The 19124-nt window shown below is 37.5% G+C and overlaps 3 protein-coding genes across 7 annotated transcripts in view; 1 reads left to right on the top strand and 2 right to left on the bottom strand.

Moving 5' to 3' along the window:
* The window catches only part of PKD (Protein Kinase D), a 72487-nt gene extending 62064 nt beyond the window's left edge, over nt 1-10423 (bottom strand). For 3 of the 5 annotated variants that reach the window (XR_008405503.2, XM_053757768.1, XM_053757765.1), the window contains exon 1: nt 10210-10423. The gene's annotated coding sequence lies outside the window, so the exon portion shown is untranslated. Of the gene's footprint in view, nt 1-3559; nt 3673-10209 lie in introns of those variants that run through there. The other 2 variants (XM_053757769.1, XM_053757767.2) reach the window with 2 other exon arrangements.
* Nucleotides 1-11953, top strand: LOC128677325 (uncharacterized). Its single transcript, XM_053758075.2, has 8 exons — nt 1-209; nt 450-1000; nt 1239-2491; nt 2818-3068; nt 3825-4021; nt 5754-5929; nt 7840-8829; nt 9122-11953. The coding sequence occupies exons 2-8, from the start codon at nt 485-487 to the stop codon at nt 9318-9320; spliced, it is 3582 nt and encodes a 1193-aa protein (XP_053614050.1). The 5' UTR covers nt 1-209; nt 450-484; the 3' UTR covers nt 9321-11953.
* The window catches only part of LOC128677138 (high affinity copper uptake protein 1-like), a 20479-nt gene continuing 12620 nt past the window's right edge, over nt 11266-19124 (bottom strand). Inside the window, exons 2-4 of the mRNA XM_053757772.1 lie at nt 15299-15420; nt 13525-13760; nt 11266-13000 (exon numbers count right to left, since the gene is read on the bottom strand). Of these exons, the coding sequence (XP_053613747.1) occupies nt 12799-13000; nt 13525-13760; nt 15299-15409 (549 nt within the window). The 5' untranslated portion in view covers nt 15410-15420 and the 3' untranslated portion in view covers nt 11266-12798. The remainder of the gene's footprint in view (nt 13001-13524; nt 13761-15298; nt 15421-19124) is intronic.

Genomic DNA, 19124 nt, shown 5'->3' on the forward strand with positions numbered 1-19124 from the left:
GGTCTCCCAAGTGCACGAATCTCAGCAAGACGGACATCAAGTTGAAATTAGTGTAATGTGAACAGTGTTCAACACAAAAGTATTATCTCGGCGACAGTATGTTATCTAATCGATCTCGTGGCTTTCTGTGAATGGTTGCCGAGCTTTGAGCTTTTGTTTGCTGTGCGCTCAGGGCTGGCGGACACGTCGACGCATGGGTGCAGATTAAGGTGAGTACCAACAATAACATGTTATACTTATATATGTTGCTATAAAGAAACAACACAAAACGAAACAGTCGAATATATGTTGCTATAAAGAAACTTGTCAGTCGGGGCACGCCTCGTCGGGGGTTTTCCATAAAATTGGTACTACTATTACGAAACTAAGTATAGAATGCTAACAACATACAAGTTAACATACGCGCAATTTGGAAAATTACGTGACATTTTCACACATATTTCTTTCAGGTACAACGTAAATTCAACTAAGTAACTTTATCAAAATGCAATGGAAGGTAAATTTATTTCTCACTTGCACAATTCTTGTGTCAATTCACTGTCAAGAAGTTCTTATTGAGGATCATTACAATACGACAATTAAATCAACTAGCACTTCAAATACTACTTATGGGAGAGCAACGACAGTGACAGATAATATTCTGAGGGACGATACTGGCGAGAATGGAAATGACAGTGCGAGTAATCCTAATCCAGATAACGAGACTAATGAAAATGGAAGTCCCGAGAGCGAAAATATCGAATCAGAACCAGCCCCAGACGGTAATATATCTTCCAATGAAGAAACAGATACATCTAAAGAATCGGCTGTAATTAAATCTTCAGAAGAAGGATATGTGCCCGTTGAATCCAATGAGTCCGTAAGCGTTGAAGATCTTGTTACAGAGAACAGTATCATCGATACAACGCACGGCCCAGTGCAAGGACATCTGTGGAATGAAACCCCTGATATAATCAGTTTCTATGACATACCTTATGGGCGTTATTCTTCTATCTTCCAAGTGAGTATATACATTTTGTTTAATAAGATCTCCTGTTTAATGAGTGAGAAATATAATATTTAACTTAAAAATGGTTATTACCACATTATTATTACATTCGGTTCGGATAGTGTTATGTTCTTATTATCGATTAGGTTATAAGTTTCTATCGACCCTTACAACCTGGTAATGACTGATACAATCCTATTAAATTCTATTAAGATGGCATGTAAATAAATGTAATTGTCAACATTTTCAGCCGCCAGAACTGCCTGAAAAGTGGGTAGACATTCATGACGTGGCCGCCCATACCAAGCAGTGCCCTCAACTCTATATTAATGAGGAGACTCGAGCTATTGAGGCATCAGAAGATATTGACTGCTTAACTTTGAGCATTTTCGTTCCTAGAGGAGCGCAAAATGTCAGCGTTCTATTTCATATTCACGATGGAAGTTTTACAACAGGCAGTGGAGATCCGTCTATATATGGCCCAGACCATTTATTAGCTAAGGGCATTATTTTGGTCCTGCCGAATTACAGACTTGGTCCCCTAGGGTTTCTGTGTTTACAAAACGAAACAGCTCCAGGCAATGCAGCTTTGAAAGATTTGACTTTAGCTTTGAATTGGACAAAGGAAAATATAGATGCATTCGGAGGAAACCCGAATAATATAGTTGTCAGTGGAGATGGTACATCTGGTGCCTTAGCGGGATATCTAGCGCTATCTCCAGCTTCAAGAGACAATGTGGATAAAGTTATAACAGACAGCGGGTCCGTTATTTCACACTGGGCCATTGATCGCGATCCAATTGCAACTGCAACTATACTTGCCGAGAATATAAGGAGTTCAAATAAAGAAGTAACTTTTGATGACGATTTGTTTTCGGATATAAATTTAAAAATATTACTCATAGGCGCACACGGGCTTCAATTAAGCCCATGTATAGAAGAAGAAGACGCAACTGATTCGTTTATATCAAAAACGCCGTGGTATATACTAAACAACGAAAAAATAACTAAGTCATTTATGATGGGTTCAGCAAGTTTCGCAGGGCTGCACGAAGCATTAAGTCATAACGATGATAGTATATCGGAGCTCAATGAAGATTTTGGTAATTTCATACCTAACGATTTGGTGTTTAAGGATGACGAAGAAAAAAAGCTTGAAGTGACGAAGGTAATTAAGACACAGTACTTCGGAGAGAGTGTGATAGCAGCTAATTCAGAAGAGCTGGCACTGTCTTATACTGATGCTTGGTATTTGAGTCCTGTTATAAGAGCAGCGAGAGTGTTGGTGGAAGCTGGGGCCACTGTGTATTTCTATGAGTTCGCATTCGTGGGAGATCTCAACAGAGAGCGTGCGGCCCTGGGGAGTGAAGTGAACGGGTCCGCTCGAGGTGACATCGTGGGTTACTTATTCACGCAGGGAGGTCAACCGCCGGACCAGGGCTCCAGGGAGGAAGCAATGATCGAACTGATGACAGATTTATGGATCAGCTTTATAAATGACGGGTAGGTAGCAATCATAATTAGGATTCACCAAATCAAACTGAACAAATTTTGTAGTAAGATAGATTATAAGAACATAATCAGAAGCTTACTTCTGTTAATGTTCTTATATACAACAGTGAGCGTAAAATGAAATCGAATCTAGTGTTAGACTTTGACATAAAGATACAATATAAAATACACAGATATTGCCTATCATTAGCTCAGTTGGTTAGAACGTCGTGCTAATATCAAGCACAACAGTCTACTAAGTATAACACCAAGTCTACAGAACCTCCAAATATTGTTTATTTTGTAAGCTGTTATTTAAAGACAAAACATAATTTCAGAACCCCGTCATCAAACGATGTCAAGTGGAACCAGTGGGAATCGACTTCAGAGAAAGAAGAGGAATGGCTCTGGATTGGCTCCGAGGTGGAACCTCGGAAGGGTTGCCATGTAGACCGCCTCCAGCTTTGGACAGATGTGTACAAGGCCCACTTCGTCGAGAGGAACCTCTGCTATGGCCTTGCGTGGAATCCCGCCTTAATAGTGGCCGCTATTTCTGTGGTCGGACTGTTCCCGAAAACCATGCAGTCGCGTTAAGCCCGCAGGCCCTCACATTTATTAGGCAACAAACGTCGCGCAACTAGTGGCACTCCTCGATGTATCGTACTTCAATTAACTTCGTTTGGTGAAAATCTAAGAGAACTGAGTACTTGATGTTAGTCACATCACATATAGGATATTCTATCTACGTACAATTTTATAACATCAAGGTAAATTTAGAGTATAGTCTAGAGCGTCTTTAAATAGAACCGGTGAAAGAGAGATGGCCAGACTATGTTATGTTTCATTTGTAGCCTAATCAATGTAAATGTAATGTTTTGATACATAACAATTTGAGCCTAAATGATTAAAAATAATAATAATAATAATGAATCATTAAAATGCACATTTACTATGAAAACTTTTAAGCGTATTTTAAATATTGTACTAAGATAGCAATGATTGTATTACTATTGTTTATTACTGAATTTACCAAACGAATAATAAAGTACCAAACTAAATAAATAAATATACTGGTCATACCTGCAATTTTTTCTTACCACTCCTTATCACAGTTAAAGTGCAACAAAAATTTGGGCTCACTTTGATTATATAGCAAAACGATGACACACGCAATCACAATAGGACACCGAATATAGCCATGTATATTACTTTCCAATAAACGCCTACTAATCTCCTTTTGTTTTAACTGTTTACCCAAACCACGGCGGTACTATTTCTAAATAACCCATCATGTTTAGCGTAACCAGTTTTGTTTTGATAATAGTCCGACTTCGACTATTCAAGTAAATGCGTCGTCCGACGATGCTCTTGGTAGTTTTACTCAACCTGTTGTGTGTGAGCGGGCGTGGGGTTCCGGCGAAGGTTTACAAAGACGTGGTGACCACTCAAGGCGTGGTGAGGGGGTACCTCATCCCCGAGCCGGCCCACTTCGCCTTCCTGGGAATCCAGTATGGCCGCCCGACGAGGCACGACAGGTTTAAGGTCAGCTGATCCATTTGATAGCACGTGTTGATCGTTATCCGAGCCATTGCAAATGGCTATTGTTTTAGCAATTTGTGTGTTTTGTGATATTGAAATCGGGTGCTTTAGGCGATTGTGGCGTGATTACATTACGACCGAATGGCTTAGAAGGTCAGTCGAGCTTTGAGAAAAGTGGATCAAAACCCTTTAAGAGCGAAACGGTTGGCCTTGCAGACCATTCGATAAGTGGGAAGTGGAATCTAGACGTTTTGCTTCCTAGTATTTGGAGGCATAATGACTCAGAAATTGTAGTCAGTCTTTTTAAAATTAAGAAATTAAGTAGTTCTCTTATTGTTATTCTTAAATGGATTAAACATATAAGTATTTACTAGTTCGTATATGTTCGTGTGTACGCTATTACAACCACCAGAACATCGCCTCCGCCCTCCCGGTTTTGTACCTTTTAACACAGAATTAAATACATAAGAAATACGCACTTATACTAAGAGTGATGTCCGATCGATTTCGTTCATGGCAACAACTTCAACAATTTTGTACTCGCTAGTGCTCACATGATGTATGAATATATATTCTGCGACACAGCCGCTGCCTTTATTATAGGTACTAAGGCAAGTAATGTCCTGAGATACATATAACAGGGACTCAATTAAGCTACTAAATTAACCTTCTTCTTGGTAGAATCGGAATAGCTGTTCAAACGGTGTTCAATCAGTATGTGGGCACTGCCCCACGTCCTCCACTATATAAGACTTGAACGAGGCTAACGAGAGAGCGTTCAGCGCGGCCACATCCTTACATAGTCTGCCTGTCTGTATGAACGCGATAAATTGAAAACCTACCGGACGAATTTTTGAACGGTTCTAGTGATATATGAATAGTGTGATTTCTGATAAAGGTTTCAATATATTAATTTATTTATGGTTTTACCCGAACCGCCGCATGGGCCGCCATTACTAAATTAATAAGTCCCGGATGCAATCGCGTCGCGGATATTCCGCAGCGAGACTGAACGGTGATAACTTTCCGCCAGCCGGAACTTACCGGCGCGTACGCCGATGTAGTTGCGTCATGTCCTGTTTCACCTGAGGATATAATGGCTGGTACTCTTGACGACAATCTGTAAATTGTTTACGTCATATAACTTGAAATCACACTTGTCGAATTGTAAAAGTAATATCGTATAAACATCGTTAATTACTTGAATGTAGTAAGTAAAAACGTTTTCTATTTGATGGGATAAAAAATGTTCCAGAATAATCTAGATAACCATAGATCCATAAACTGAATAACAGATTCCCTTTTTAAAAACGGCTAGCCAGAAAATAGTTTTCAGTTTTTACCTCCCTGTCTTCTGGAGAACCGTCAAACACAAAAAGACATATAACAATATTTTTTTATATAAAGACTAAATATGTAACATCAGCAACCCAAAAACTATGCGTTGCCGCCTTTTTAAACAAACATATATTGTTTGCAGGCCTTAAGTAGGTAAAATGCTTCAATACTTATTGCATGTTACAATGCGCGCTACGAAAGTTGGGATCCGCCAGGTTGCTCACGTAACTAGTTATGTGGACGACGCTGAGAAATTCTCAGTTCTCAGAAATTTCCTCTCTTTCGAAATTCCGCAGATTTTCAAGAGAAATTCTCATCGGAAATTTTACGGGAAGAAAATTATCCTGTTGAACATCGCTACTCGTGACGCGCGTTGTAACAGATAGAAGTATTCCAGGCCCCCAAGCCCCCCAAGCAGTGGGACGGCACGTACGAGGCCCGGCACCGGGTGAAATGCCCGCAGCCGGGCGGCGAGGGTGACGAGAGCTGTCTGCTGGTGAACGTGTTCGCGCCCGAGATCGCCGACCAGCTGCCCGTCTTGGTGCTGGTGCACGACGGCGCTTTTCAATATGGGTTAGTTAAAGGGCGCTTCCTTTCTTACCACCAATTAATATTTTGGAATTGTTTCCAAAATCTATGCGAAAAACATGATGGCACATAATATGTAGGAAACGGTACGGGATATCTATATTACATAACAGGAAGCGGGATTGGAAAAGTTTGCGGGACGAGACACGCAGCGGGAAACTGGAAATTGAACTAAAGATGAGAAAAAATGCCAATTTGAATCATATATGTTTACCAGTCTTACAGAATACGCGATAAAATTACTGAGATTTTGCTATGAAAATCACGCGGGCGAAGCCGCGGGCAAAAGCTAGTATTATTATAAAGTTTGTGACTTTGTATGTTTGAGGCGAGTAATCTCCGAAACAACAGAACCGATTTCAAAACTTCTTACATCATTAGAAAGGTATTGACTTGGATATACCTTTTGATATACCTTTTGACTATGTACATTATGTACTTTTATATATTATTAGAAAAAAAACATTGTAAGAAACAATTCTGGCATGATAGGGACCAACACTGTTCAAATGAGTTTCTTTCGGCATTTCTTCACAGCAGTGGTCGTTCCGAAATGTCAGTAGCTTGTGAGAAATAACTATAAATATAAAAATTGACGAGAAAAAGTGCCTATGAAGGTCAAATTTCTGAATAAATAAATTTGAATTTGTACTTACATTATCCAAGATTGCTATAGGCTATATTTTATCTCAAAATTCCGACGGGAGCGAAGCCCCGGGCAACATCTAGTCAATTATATTAATAAAAATTTTAACACTACTCCTAGAATAGATTATTCTATTATTATATAATGTATTTGATTCTTATCTTCGCTAAAATTTAATCGAAACGCTCGCCGATCCACCCAAAAACAGTTTGATACTCATACAGTCCGCCCGATAGTGGCAGAAGGGGTCAATACAAATAGTGCCGGCTTGATGTGGTCAAGGTATGTTAAATCTCGCCCACGGGGAGTCCAGCTGCTAAATTATAAACTGACTTAACCGCCTTAATATGTGGCACTTAATTTAACACCTTCGGTATGAAGCAAGAATAGTTAAACATTACATACCCACAAAGTGAAGCTCAATTAAGAATTGCAATCAAACTTTAACGGTGGCCAAGCTGTACAATTTACAGTTAATGTAATTATTACAAGCAACGATCCCTCACTGCGAGGGCCAATGTCACATCAAAGTGATCAAATACGAGAGTTTGGTAAAAGTCCGGCTTAAACTGGTTTGGTTGCGTTTCAGCCCAAAGGATAACCTACAAAGCGGCGTCTGTTCTGTTCGCTCCGTCTCTACGTTCATCTGTATGTATAGTGTTGTTAGGAAGAATATCGTCGCAAGTAAAAATTAAACAACGTACGTTGATTGGCAATCACGGTGTAGTGGAGCTATTATCCGAAAGCCCGAAAACAGACCACTCCATGCTTCAGACGAATGGAAACACCGAGAGTAATCCTGTCTGTTCACTTTCATAAGTGACTGCTGAATGACAAGGAGGTAGATGATGATTTTAGTATCTGATATCCGTATTAAGTATTTATTTATATTTGAATTCGGGCTAAAACTGGACGGTTTGCAAAACGCCCAGTCGGCGCAACCGGGACGCGACGCGCCAAGTATACCAAGACTCGTAAACTGTTCTTAATTACTGTTACTTCATTTAATTAGATATCGATTCCGAATAACCGTAAACTTAGGGATACAGCAATACGTACCTACATACCGTACGCAACTCTTATTATTTCCACACAATATTAAAGCTGACTCATTCCGACAATATAAAACTTCATAGGTTATAAACCTAGCTGAATATAACGGAAGCTTTTTAAAAGCCCTTGCTAATAAGGCATTAATAAAAGAGCATTTCCACGGAGTTTGTCAGTTTTATTTAATGCATGTTTTCAGGTGGGGCAAATTTCAGCCTCCTGTGCGGCTCCTGCGAGAGTTCATAGTGGTGACCTTCAACTACCGCGTCGGCGCCCTAGGGTTCCTCTGTCTGGGAACCCCCGACATCCCCGGCAACGCGGGCCTCAAAGATCAAATAGCGGCCCTTTACTGGATCCAAAGAAACATCGCCAATTTCGGCGGAAGGCCCTATGACGTGACCGTCTACGGAGTCGGCGCTGGTGCAGCCGCTGTCGAACTCATTCTCCTCTCAAATCTGTCACAAGGACTCTTACACAAAGTCATTTTAGAATCTGGCTCATCTTTATCACCACTTTCAACTGTTTATGACCCTGTATCTTTAGCTATAGACGCAGCAGCAGCTTTGGGATATGACGGCGGTGAGGACACCAATGAGCTCGCTATGTTTTTCGAAGACCTTTCAACCACCCAAATCACGAAAGTTGACAAAATGTTTCTGCCATGCGTTGATAATGATAACCCAGAAGGAATGTTCAATATGGACCCGATAGATATTTTGAAATCAGGAAATTACCATCGAGTGCCAATGATTGTTGTTTATACAGATAAACTTGTAGTGACTGAAGAGGAACTGGAAGGATTCAGCTATATGCCCGAGAGTTTCGAGCATTTACTGCCGAACAATCTAGATTTGCAGACAGAAGATGTACAAGAGAAAGTTGCAGATTTTGTTCGGAACATCTACTTTGAAGAAGATGAGGAACATGAATTAATAAATAATTACATTGATTATTTTAGGGATGTTACCATTGAATACCCGGTCATCAGGTCCGCTGTGTACCACGCATCAGGCAGTTCTACTCCGGTTTTTCTCATGAAGTTTACATATAACAGTCACATTGAAAATGAAAAATCTAATGCTATGGACCATTCTCTACTTAATTATTTCTATGCAGATGACTTAAGTGATAATGACGAACTTGTAGCACAAAGACTGGTCACTCTCTGGTCAAATTTCATTAAAATTGGGTAAGTATCTATTTGTTACACATGTGTGAGTTTCATACAAATTAAGAACTTGCTTGTACAATGTGATATTTTTTTCTGAATCAAGCCAAGACAGTCCACAGTATACACATTCATATTTGTAGATTTGTTTACACACTTATTATCCTACTTGTGTGATATGTACATTACTACTTTTCTTTATGAAAATTCTTTAATAATTTCAAACAGGTAACATAAATATACAGATTTTAGCACAGGCAAGAATATATTCCAAATATCTAGTTTGTATTGACCGCAATGTTCCATATTTCAGGGACCCCACTCCTTTAACTATGACTCTGATCCCTGTGGTATGGCCACCGATACAGACGGATAAACAGCTCCACCAAGCAGATATCACTAAAGCAACAGGACTCGAGTTTGGCAACAAAATGATCATACAGGACACTCTGTCAAGTCAACAAGTAGTATTTTGGGATAATATTTATAAGAAGTTTTATAAGAAGCATTAGTGAAAATTCTCTCATGCTTTTCTTTAATTTATTTTATTATAAATTTCTTCTATCCCCTTCTAGAAGTCCTTAGTACCTTTACAGTCTTCAAGCCATCCTCAAATAGTATGTGTTATTGCTAATACTGGTATAAAATAGTTTTAGTTATGAAGGTAAATATTTTTTTTTGTCCAGTAAACACGAGAGATAGTGACTCATTTGGACACTTGTGCCTTTGATCTTGTTTTATCATCGGAGATTGGGACAGGTCAGAACTTAGCAATGACCCAGGTGAATTTAAAAAGTTTGTGATTATTGCGTAACCATAATTACTGCATTTATAGCAGTGCTGATATACTTATTTTTAAATTTAATTAGGCAATTACCAATGAGTGTCGGCTGAATTTAATGAGTCATGCTTTCAAAAATAGCTTCAATAATTAAAGATAGTAATAGTATGATAAGGCCAAAAGTTAGTCTCTAGTTTCTGTTACAACAACAATGTTTTTAACAACAAAGATAACCATTGACTACAACGAATATTTGAGATAGCTATATTTCAATGTACATTGACGATAGCAGAAATAATTATGGTGAAACATATTTTCCGACGATTGTTTCAATCTAGGTTAACAAGTCATTGGATGTTAATTGTTATCATACAATTTGAGTTGCAATTAGACACGACAGGAGACTGCGCTAAAAGCAGAAACGCACCTAAGTCAGTTTCGATCAAACCAACACGGATCTTATTGGAATTGAAACAAATTGGCATAACTTGAACAAACAAACGGTAAGTTATAGCGAGACGATCTTCATTTAGAGGTAAAGTAACAATTAGGTTTATGGAATTTGCAATGCGGAGACACCTAAAATCATCGACGTTGTCAAAAATAAATAATACCGTTACCTGAACAGTAGGCGCTTCCAACGGCGAGAAGACGAGTCCTCCGCTCTTCAGACACTCACAGCACTACAACATAGTCGTTACTAGTCAGACGGTAATATTTTACACTTGTTTTTGCATTAATTTACAAGAAAATCAACAAGTAAATCAGAAAAGACAAAACATGGACCACCGTCACATTTCACTTCACTTGACAGATGTGATGTGACATTTGTTTAGACGAGGAGAACGAACGATGGGTGAACAACTTCAATCATTCATTTTTGACACTGATTATACAAAATTTTTCTGTAGGGTTTTATAAGGTTTTTAACTTTGGATTATAATTTGCTTTAATTAATGTTAATAACACATAATACCTATTTATTTTAACTAATTAATTAATTGAAGTAAAAAATAATAGAAATAATATAAAAGTTATTAGCGCCACCTCTTGTAAATTATAAAATTAGATAAAATATTATTATTATACGTTGGTTTGGTTACTCGCCACTAGATGTAGTTATTACCAATTTCGTGACTCGGCCTATTGCTCAGTCGTGCCGGAGCACGACTGACTTGTTTGACGTCCATCGATAGACAACATAGAAATTGTATGGATTTTCGACGTACTTATATTAACGCACGTAATTGTCAACACGTATGGAAGACGCGGAGCAGCACGACGCAACGTAGCAAGGGGGCCTGGCTTTATTGGCGAACTCAGGCGAACGCTGTCGCGAATCAATGTACATTGCGTAATTTTTGTAACAGATTTGTTTCAACGCAAACAAAATCAGTAGTGTATACGAACTCTATCAGCAATGGTATAGGAAGCGGTGGTGGATATTTTAATTCGCCCTAATGCCGGCTATCCACTATCGGCTAACAGTACGTCAAACTTGGGTTTCCATTGCGGTAAATAACTATCATACAAACTACGTATTGTTCATTCTTTTGCGTCGGCATCTGGTTAGGTAAGTTTGGCGATATGTGTAGCCGGCGTAAGGAATGAACAGGAGAGAACACTCCGGTCCTCAATTCAAAAGGAGTTAAATCATGATGTAAGTAAAAAGGCAGTTTAATATCATAACAGGAATGTATTGAATAAATTGAGAAAATATTTACAATTTATGAATCCTCGTATCTACAGTTATAAAAGTAATTTTCACAGTCACATAATTTTCATTTAAGTCATGTGCTGGAAAAAATCAAAATTGTATTTAAAACCAATTTATCCTCATCATTATAATAGGTAGTACATTCTTACTAGGCACTCACAATCTGCAAATTAAAAGGATTGCAAAAATATCTATTTTACATTTATTTTCTAAATTAAGTAATTTTTTTTACAAATATATGTATAGGTATGTATACTTTCTTTTTTAAATAAAATTGTTCACAATTTTTTTTCTATTGTATTTTTTTATTAATTTAATTGTCATAAAAGGAGGACTATTTGAGCTAGCAAATACTTAAACTTGCATTGTATATATTACTTTAAACCTAGTTTAAAAAATTACAAATTGTTAGCTTTTTTGAGCAATTTGAACATTCATTATTCGTGTATAAGCACCTTGACTCGATATCACATTTAACAGATATGATTAAAATTACTTGCATACTTGTTTACTTGTTTATAAATCGACAAAACTCATCATAACAAAAACAATTTGATACCTATTTTGTCCTACATAACTGTATATTTTTTTACAACAAAGGACTAATTTTTCTTTATCCGGACCATTAAAAAAAAACAGAGTATTATCTAGACTTCCAATCTAGAGAGTGATGAGATAAGGTTTTGCGAAAAAAATGTAATTAATAAAAAACTACTGTACAAATTGGCAAGATGAGTAAATACTTATTTAATACTTAGGTATGTAGATTAACATACATACCCATATCATGCACATAATATTTGATTATTTAAGTTCTATAATACGTCACACATTTAAAATGTAATTATTTAAGCTTAATTAAACTTACAATATTCTAAATTAATACCTATTTGAAGAAGAAAGAGAATACTTTTGGTGAGTCTAATTTTTTTGATATAATATATAATATATTCTAATATTGATACTTAAATAAATAGTAAGAAATTGCCCGAGTGAAACAATAGACAAATAAAATTATTAAAAAACGAAACATAACAAAGAATTAACGTTTTGCGCTTGGAATGTGTGTGCAGACACCAGACTAAGTCAACAATTTTGTTCAAATACAACTTTACTTAGTAGACAACATTTATACATTTGCCAAATGTACAAAATATAAAATTTCGTGTTATTAACATTTTGCATTCCATTGTAATAACGGTTGATATTTGTAATTTTCAAATACAGAGATGAAAAATAATTTTATTTGGCACAATATGAAATCGTATAGACAATAAATTACTTCAGAATACAGAAAATAATCTAAGCAAGAATCTACTCCGAATCCAACCAATTCAATGCCAATTTTGTCTTGTTTAATATATGTATATCAACAGCTACCAAATTTTTATAGAAAATATTCCAAGTAATTATCATAAAATTGATACTCCGAAATTGCATCACAATAAATTCGTCATAAATATAGAAAAAATAGCACAATTTTCCCAGGTCATCATTGACAATGTTCCGTGACGTCAACGACGGTGTTCTTCCTCCAGCCGAAGAAGAAGTAGCCTACCGCCAGGCCCAGCACCAGAGCTATGCAGAGCCACACGTTGTAGGTCATGAAGACCAGCATGAGGATGTAGGAGGCGGTGGACTGGATCACGTGCAGCAGAGTCTGGACTATGTGCCCGCTCGAGAGCATCGAGTATCTGGAATAAATGATGTTTTGTTATAACTAATTTTGAAAGATGAAACAAAACACACCTAGGTATTTAATAAAAATGATCTTTCGATGAGACTTGTTGGTTAAATTAGTCAAGACCCTTATGAGAAGGTCGATGGTGTGTTGAATTTGCACAAAGGGTTGGTTTATGAGCTGTTAACTGAAACTGATGTGTGTTCTCTTTATAGTTAGCACTTCAAGCCTTTTATATGATGCCAGCAAGGAATAGGGTGACGGGGGAGCAAAAGGAATAATCGTGCAGTTTGGCGCTGTCTTTGGTTTCCAAGCTCTTTCTACGATTATATTTTATGTTTTCTCAGACAGGTGCTGGCCACGACCACAGCTTTGGTGGCCAACATAAGATCGTCCAGGGGGTAAGAGAGTAGGTGATATATTAGTGTGGCTGCGGTGGCAAGGAGTGTTACTTGAAACTTGAGCCACAGACCAATCCTTGAGCCCTTTGTACGTTGTGCCCTGGAGACAAAAGGGAATTGAGTATACGAAACTTACTTAACAATAGCAGTGCCGCTGCAGTTTCCATTCTGCCCGCACTCGTTCTTGGTGATATTGACTCTTGAATCCGCCGTAGCTGTGGTGGCCCTGGCGTGGAGCGCTTCTCTGTAGTACTTTAGCCCTTCGTACAGGATGCCGGCGAGAAAGATGGCGACGGCTGAGCCGAAGAGCTCAAGTGCGTTGGTCGTCAACCAGCCATTGAAGAGGATCTCTTGGCAGACGCCGGTGTGGAACTGAAAGCAAGATTAGAGACGTAAATGAAATGAATAACAGTGTCTATATCTTTCTGCCTGTGGATGATCGTTGTGAATCCCAAATGAATTGACCGATTTTGATCTAAGTAGATTTTTTTCTCTTTGAAAAGTGGATCTTCTTAGCGTGAGGATGGCAAAATAGCATTTGTTTGTTTGTAAGTAATACAAAAATTAAAAATAAAATTTCAAGCAATTTTTAAAGGATCATCATCATTATCGATCATGTTACTTTTATTTAAACGAAATATGTGGCCGTCCAAATCAAAAGGGACCTTATTGCGGCTGGCACTTAGGTCGGCTATAACGGCGTAAGTGCCGGGCGCCATAAGGTCCACTTTGCTTTGTACGACCATATTATATGTAAGTATATGTACTTATAAAGTGTAGTTTTGGTGGTTCAAGGTGATCGAATTATGGCCTTTTTCTTGAAATCCGTTATCTGTGACTTTTCTTTATCTTGATTTTATCAGTTTTGATGATTCTCAGATTTATATATGTCGTGTACATAACACGACAGTAAAATCATGTAAATCATTCAAATCTCTTCACGTCTTCGTCAGCAAGCGTCTTTTCATTCACCTTCGACATGGAGCCAATTCTAAACTAAGTCGCGGTGAATCAAATCCATCCGTTCAGTTCCATCATTCCTGGTCGTCCGATTTGTCGTATTTATTGTTATGTATCGGACGTCGCCGACGGAAGCGGCCGGTCAACAAACACGCTGACATACAGACACACATTCCCCAAATGCTTCGACTTCGATTCATCACTTTAGTAACCGTTGCATAGCCGGGCAGGGCATACATACAAACTGAGAAGCACTTTAATTCTGCGTAGTGAGACTGATATACCTACGCGTGCCAATGGTCTGACAACTAGGGATGCCGACGATGAGAAGTGGAGACTAAAAGCGGACCTTGGACTCCAACGCTCAACCTCTGAGGAAGAATCTTTTGAAGAGATGAGAGCATCTCTGCAAATTCCCGGCTGTTTTCGGGCTTAGACAACATTGTGAAACGTATTTTGTAATCCTTTCCCTTGATCGACTTTTAGAATCATCACAGTTTTGATTTATTAATATACCTACTTACGAAAGATCTTATGAAAGATCAAAGGAATTAATTCACTTAACGCAGAGTTCAACAAAATTATCAATTGTACTTAAGTATTTAGCGACGAAACATTGTGTGTCGAGTAATCACTGTGGTTGCATTGCTGCTTCGTTATCGTTATCTATCGACCACACTGCGGCTGCCGTCGGTTCCCACGGAAGTCCATCAAAATAGATGATAGATGTCCTACGCCACAATCAGATAATTTCGGTAGAAGTTTATACTAACTAGAGGTCTGGTTAGGTAAAACCATAATAAAAAAGCTGTCTATGTCACTCCAGAAGGTTTCGTCTTTCTCTGTGCCAAATTTCATCAAAATTGGCCCAGTCGTTTTTGAGTTTATCCATTACAAACAAAAATACAAATCTAATATTTTTATATTGACGACTGTTCCACAATACTCACCACCATGGCGTGGTGGTGTGATGCCCCGCACGCGTCGACGTCATCGACGTCGTGGTGGTGCCGCTCCGTGCCGTCCATGCCATGCGCCATGCCGTGGTTCATGTGTTCCATTGTTGGTAAAACTGAAAGAAGTAAAAAAAATGTTTACTTTATTCACTACTGGCGACACGTCCCGGCTGCACTGTTTTGTATGTATAAATCTTCTTTAATTGTCTAAACAACAGTTAAAACTGCAGCAAAATCCGTTGCGAGTTTTAAAAGAAGAAAGTTTAGAAACAGACATATACGGCGGGAGACTTTGTTTTATATTGTGTAGGGATAGTCATGCCTCAATACTATTCCCATATGATTAGGTAGTGGTTAAACTAATTAACTAGTCGTTGTCTTTTTGGAGGAGATCATTAATAGTAGGAGGAAGGGGTAATTTAAATATTGAGGTAAGAAGGTACTCAGATACGTTACGTAAAGAATTCGGATTTGGGATTCGGATGTTGGCTCGAGTTGACGAAAGGATTGCCAAGCCTTGACGAAGTTTTCACTAGTTTAATTTAGACGAGCGTTAAATGAAAAATTAATTTATTAGAAATCAATTACAGTCCCTAATTCAATTGATTTATTAAAAGTGGATATAATATAAATAAGCTGGAAAATCAATTTCCGTCTACATTTGTTACTAAGCAGACGAATATAATGTACTTTTAAAAGAATACAGACACAGACATTCCATAAATATGTTATTATGTTACACATATGTTGTATGTTACAAGTTATTGTAAAGTTTTCTAATTATTCTCAACACATGTCACGCTCGATGCCACGAGTCGCTCACCATTGTCATACTATTGCGGAGTAAATTATGGAACTGTGAATGTTATGATTGTTTGGTGAGCAAGTATAACAATATGGGAATGCTGCTTTGCTGTTTGTGGCTGCTTTGTAAAGTTTTTGAATCATTACACATGGTAAATGCAAATAATTCTTCTTTTGTAACAATTTATAGCATACACAACATGGGTACCAATACAAGGATAACTAATGAACACTAAGTACTCATTACTAATCATTGATAAATTAATTTTTAACAAAAGAAATCTATCCTGGAGATAAGAAAAACAATTGAACAATAATAGGATCGCAGTAGAATCGGGTCGTGCGAAAAACGATTGGTTAATTTTAAATTCGAATCATTTATTCAGAAATTAGATCTTCACAGGCACATTTTCTCGTCAATTTTTATATTTATAGCTATTTCTCACAAGCTACAAACTAAATATATCATTTAATATATCCTATATTTAATAGACAAAAAGAAAAGCCCTTTGTACTGCTTTATTCTGAGCAGTGGGGAGAAGGAAGCTGACGTGGTGATGATAAACATAAATATCTTGATAATGTCCGTATTCGATGGACGACTAAAGCTGGTACATTAATGTGACTATTACCGTGAGAATTCAGAATTTTGCTACAGGTTGGTTGACGTCAATGCTTGCAGTGACAAACATAATAAGGAAACAGCATTCATGTACATTTTCTTCTACATACAAGATCGAAATACGTAATCTACGTTGTCTCGATTCCATGCTGTTTACTAGAGGTAAATAAAATGATTATTCATATATAAGTACTTTAAATTGTCATAGATCATTGCTAGTAAATTTAGAGGAAGTTCACCGTTCGTTTGGACAATTATTTTCGCTTCTCAACCAGTAGCCGTTACTAGTATATGTTGCGATGACTATCACACATATGAAATTTAATTGAAAGACATTGTGTATTTGTGATATAATACCACTCCGCGTGACTTCCAGCGTTTAGGTTGACTTTAACGTGCGCGTCGCTGGTGTTTTAGACAAAATGTCATACATAACTTTCCGTTTTTTTGCGCAGGTTAAAGTTAACGTCGAAGTTCAGCCAACTCTTATTAAATTTTATATTCTAGATCATGTCCTAGACTCTATATACCCGGTAAAGTTACCCTACTAAGTAGTATCAATTGATTGTGCAAGAACACTTTCACCGCGCGACCTCGCTGTTACAACTGCAGATTGCATCTAGCTAGATGCAGTGCGATGTGCCTCTAACCATGGATTTTGTGTATAATGCTCGGGTTATCCTTCTCGGAAATCAGGTGTAAATTTCACTAATGCAAAGACTTTCTTGACAACGATAATGCCAGTAAAACTGGTATTTTATTTGAGACTGGCAATACCTACTCGTATAACCAGTAGTCACATTTAAATTTATCAATAATGATACAAGAAGTCAATATTTTAAACACAATCCGTTTTATTACAAATCTTTGACTTGGAACTGTGTTTAAACCACACTATAAGGATACAGGACTATAAGATCTTGTATTGACACTGGTCACTACTTGATATTGATCTTATTACAAATCGAAGACTATCCGAGGACAAGAAAAACCAGAGATCAACTTTGGTACAAAATAATATACACAAATAAAAAAGGAAAATGATAATCATTCGTTCTTTCACATAAATAGTATTAAAGATAGTTCGTGTTTTGGACGTAATGTGTACGTGCAATGTGTGTGAACCTACTTAGTTACTTTTGTAAAATTAAAAGGGTATGTATGTACAGTCAATGTAAACGAATGCAGGTAATTTAGTAGGTACTTGTAGCAGGTAAATTTTTCATATTATTTGCTCTTATTTTCCTTATATCTCGATATGTTTAAAAGGTTTGCATTGTTTCAGATCTGATAGGTATTTACCAACTGCATTTGTAAGTATTTGACATTAATCGCCACTTTTCCCATCTATAATTAATTGTATTGCATTAAATATGCTACCACTACTTCTACCACGTGAAATTTGAAAGCGCATGGGTACTACTACACACATTACGATACTATAGAATAAAGAAAAAAGAACTGAAACAATAAGAGAAAAAACAAAATGATCTTTCGGTTTGTATAATCGCAGAATCACTTGATTAGGCCTTCCGGTGGAAACAGCTCGAGTACGGTACTATTGTATAATGAGCTGCAATAGAGCATGAAACACAATAGCTAACGTTTTTGCGCTCGCGTAACTTAGCTGTTTACGTCTGGGTGTAGCTCTATTGGTGGTCACTTTATGCAATAGTTACATGTGTTTTTAGGCAAACTGTAGGCTAAACCATTGCATTTGTATATAAACAGTTAAATTCTCCATAAGATCAGATTTATTTTCAACATATTTTATCTCTTGTTACCGCTGTGACATCCGAAACCCGGTCTACAAAAAAATCGGATAAATTTTATATTATGACCGGTCGTCTGCCTGATGACTGATATCATCCCCCTTTAGAAATATCTTGAATCGTTTCATCGTCTCGTGCGACAGATTCAATTGCTATTGGCATAGCTGATATATGAGGAGGTGTGAGTGAGAGAGTGATCGGGGCACGTGGAAATCTCTAGTCTCTCCTATTACTAAAGGAAACAGGCGTGATAATATGTATATATGTCTCTCTCTATCAGCTAAGCATATTCCTGCTTTCTCAGGCGCTGAGCGTCAGGTCCGCTTTCCTACATTGTCTTGCCTATCTACTACGGTCGACAGTATCCCTAGTTGTCAGACCATTGGGACACATCATCCTTAACGAAGTCAAGCCAGTAATAGTATAGTAGCCAGTAATTAGTAAATAATATACAAAAATCAGTATCGTGTATAAAAACAAAACTATTACAGTTACTAACTACATAAAGAAACAATGATGAGGCGTGCGTGCGCGCATCGACCTTGACTTCAGACCAGACTAACAGAATATAATCTCACATTTTGTGATATAATCTGACGAAACACTACCAAAGTGTAAAGTT

The sequence above is a fragment of the Plodia interpunctella genome, chromosome 17, assembly GCF_027563975.2.
Source record: "Plodia interpunctella isolate USDA-ARS_2022_Savannah chromosome 17, ilPloInte3.2, whole genome shotgun sequence".
NCBI classification, from domain to species: Eukaryota; Metazoa; Arthropoda; class Insecta; order Lepidoptera; family Pyralidae; genus Plodia; species Plodia interpunctella.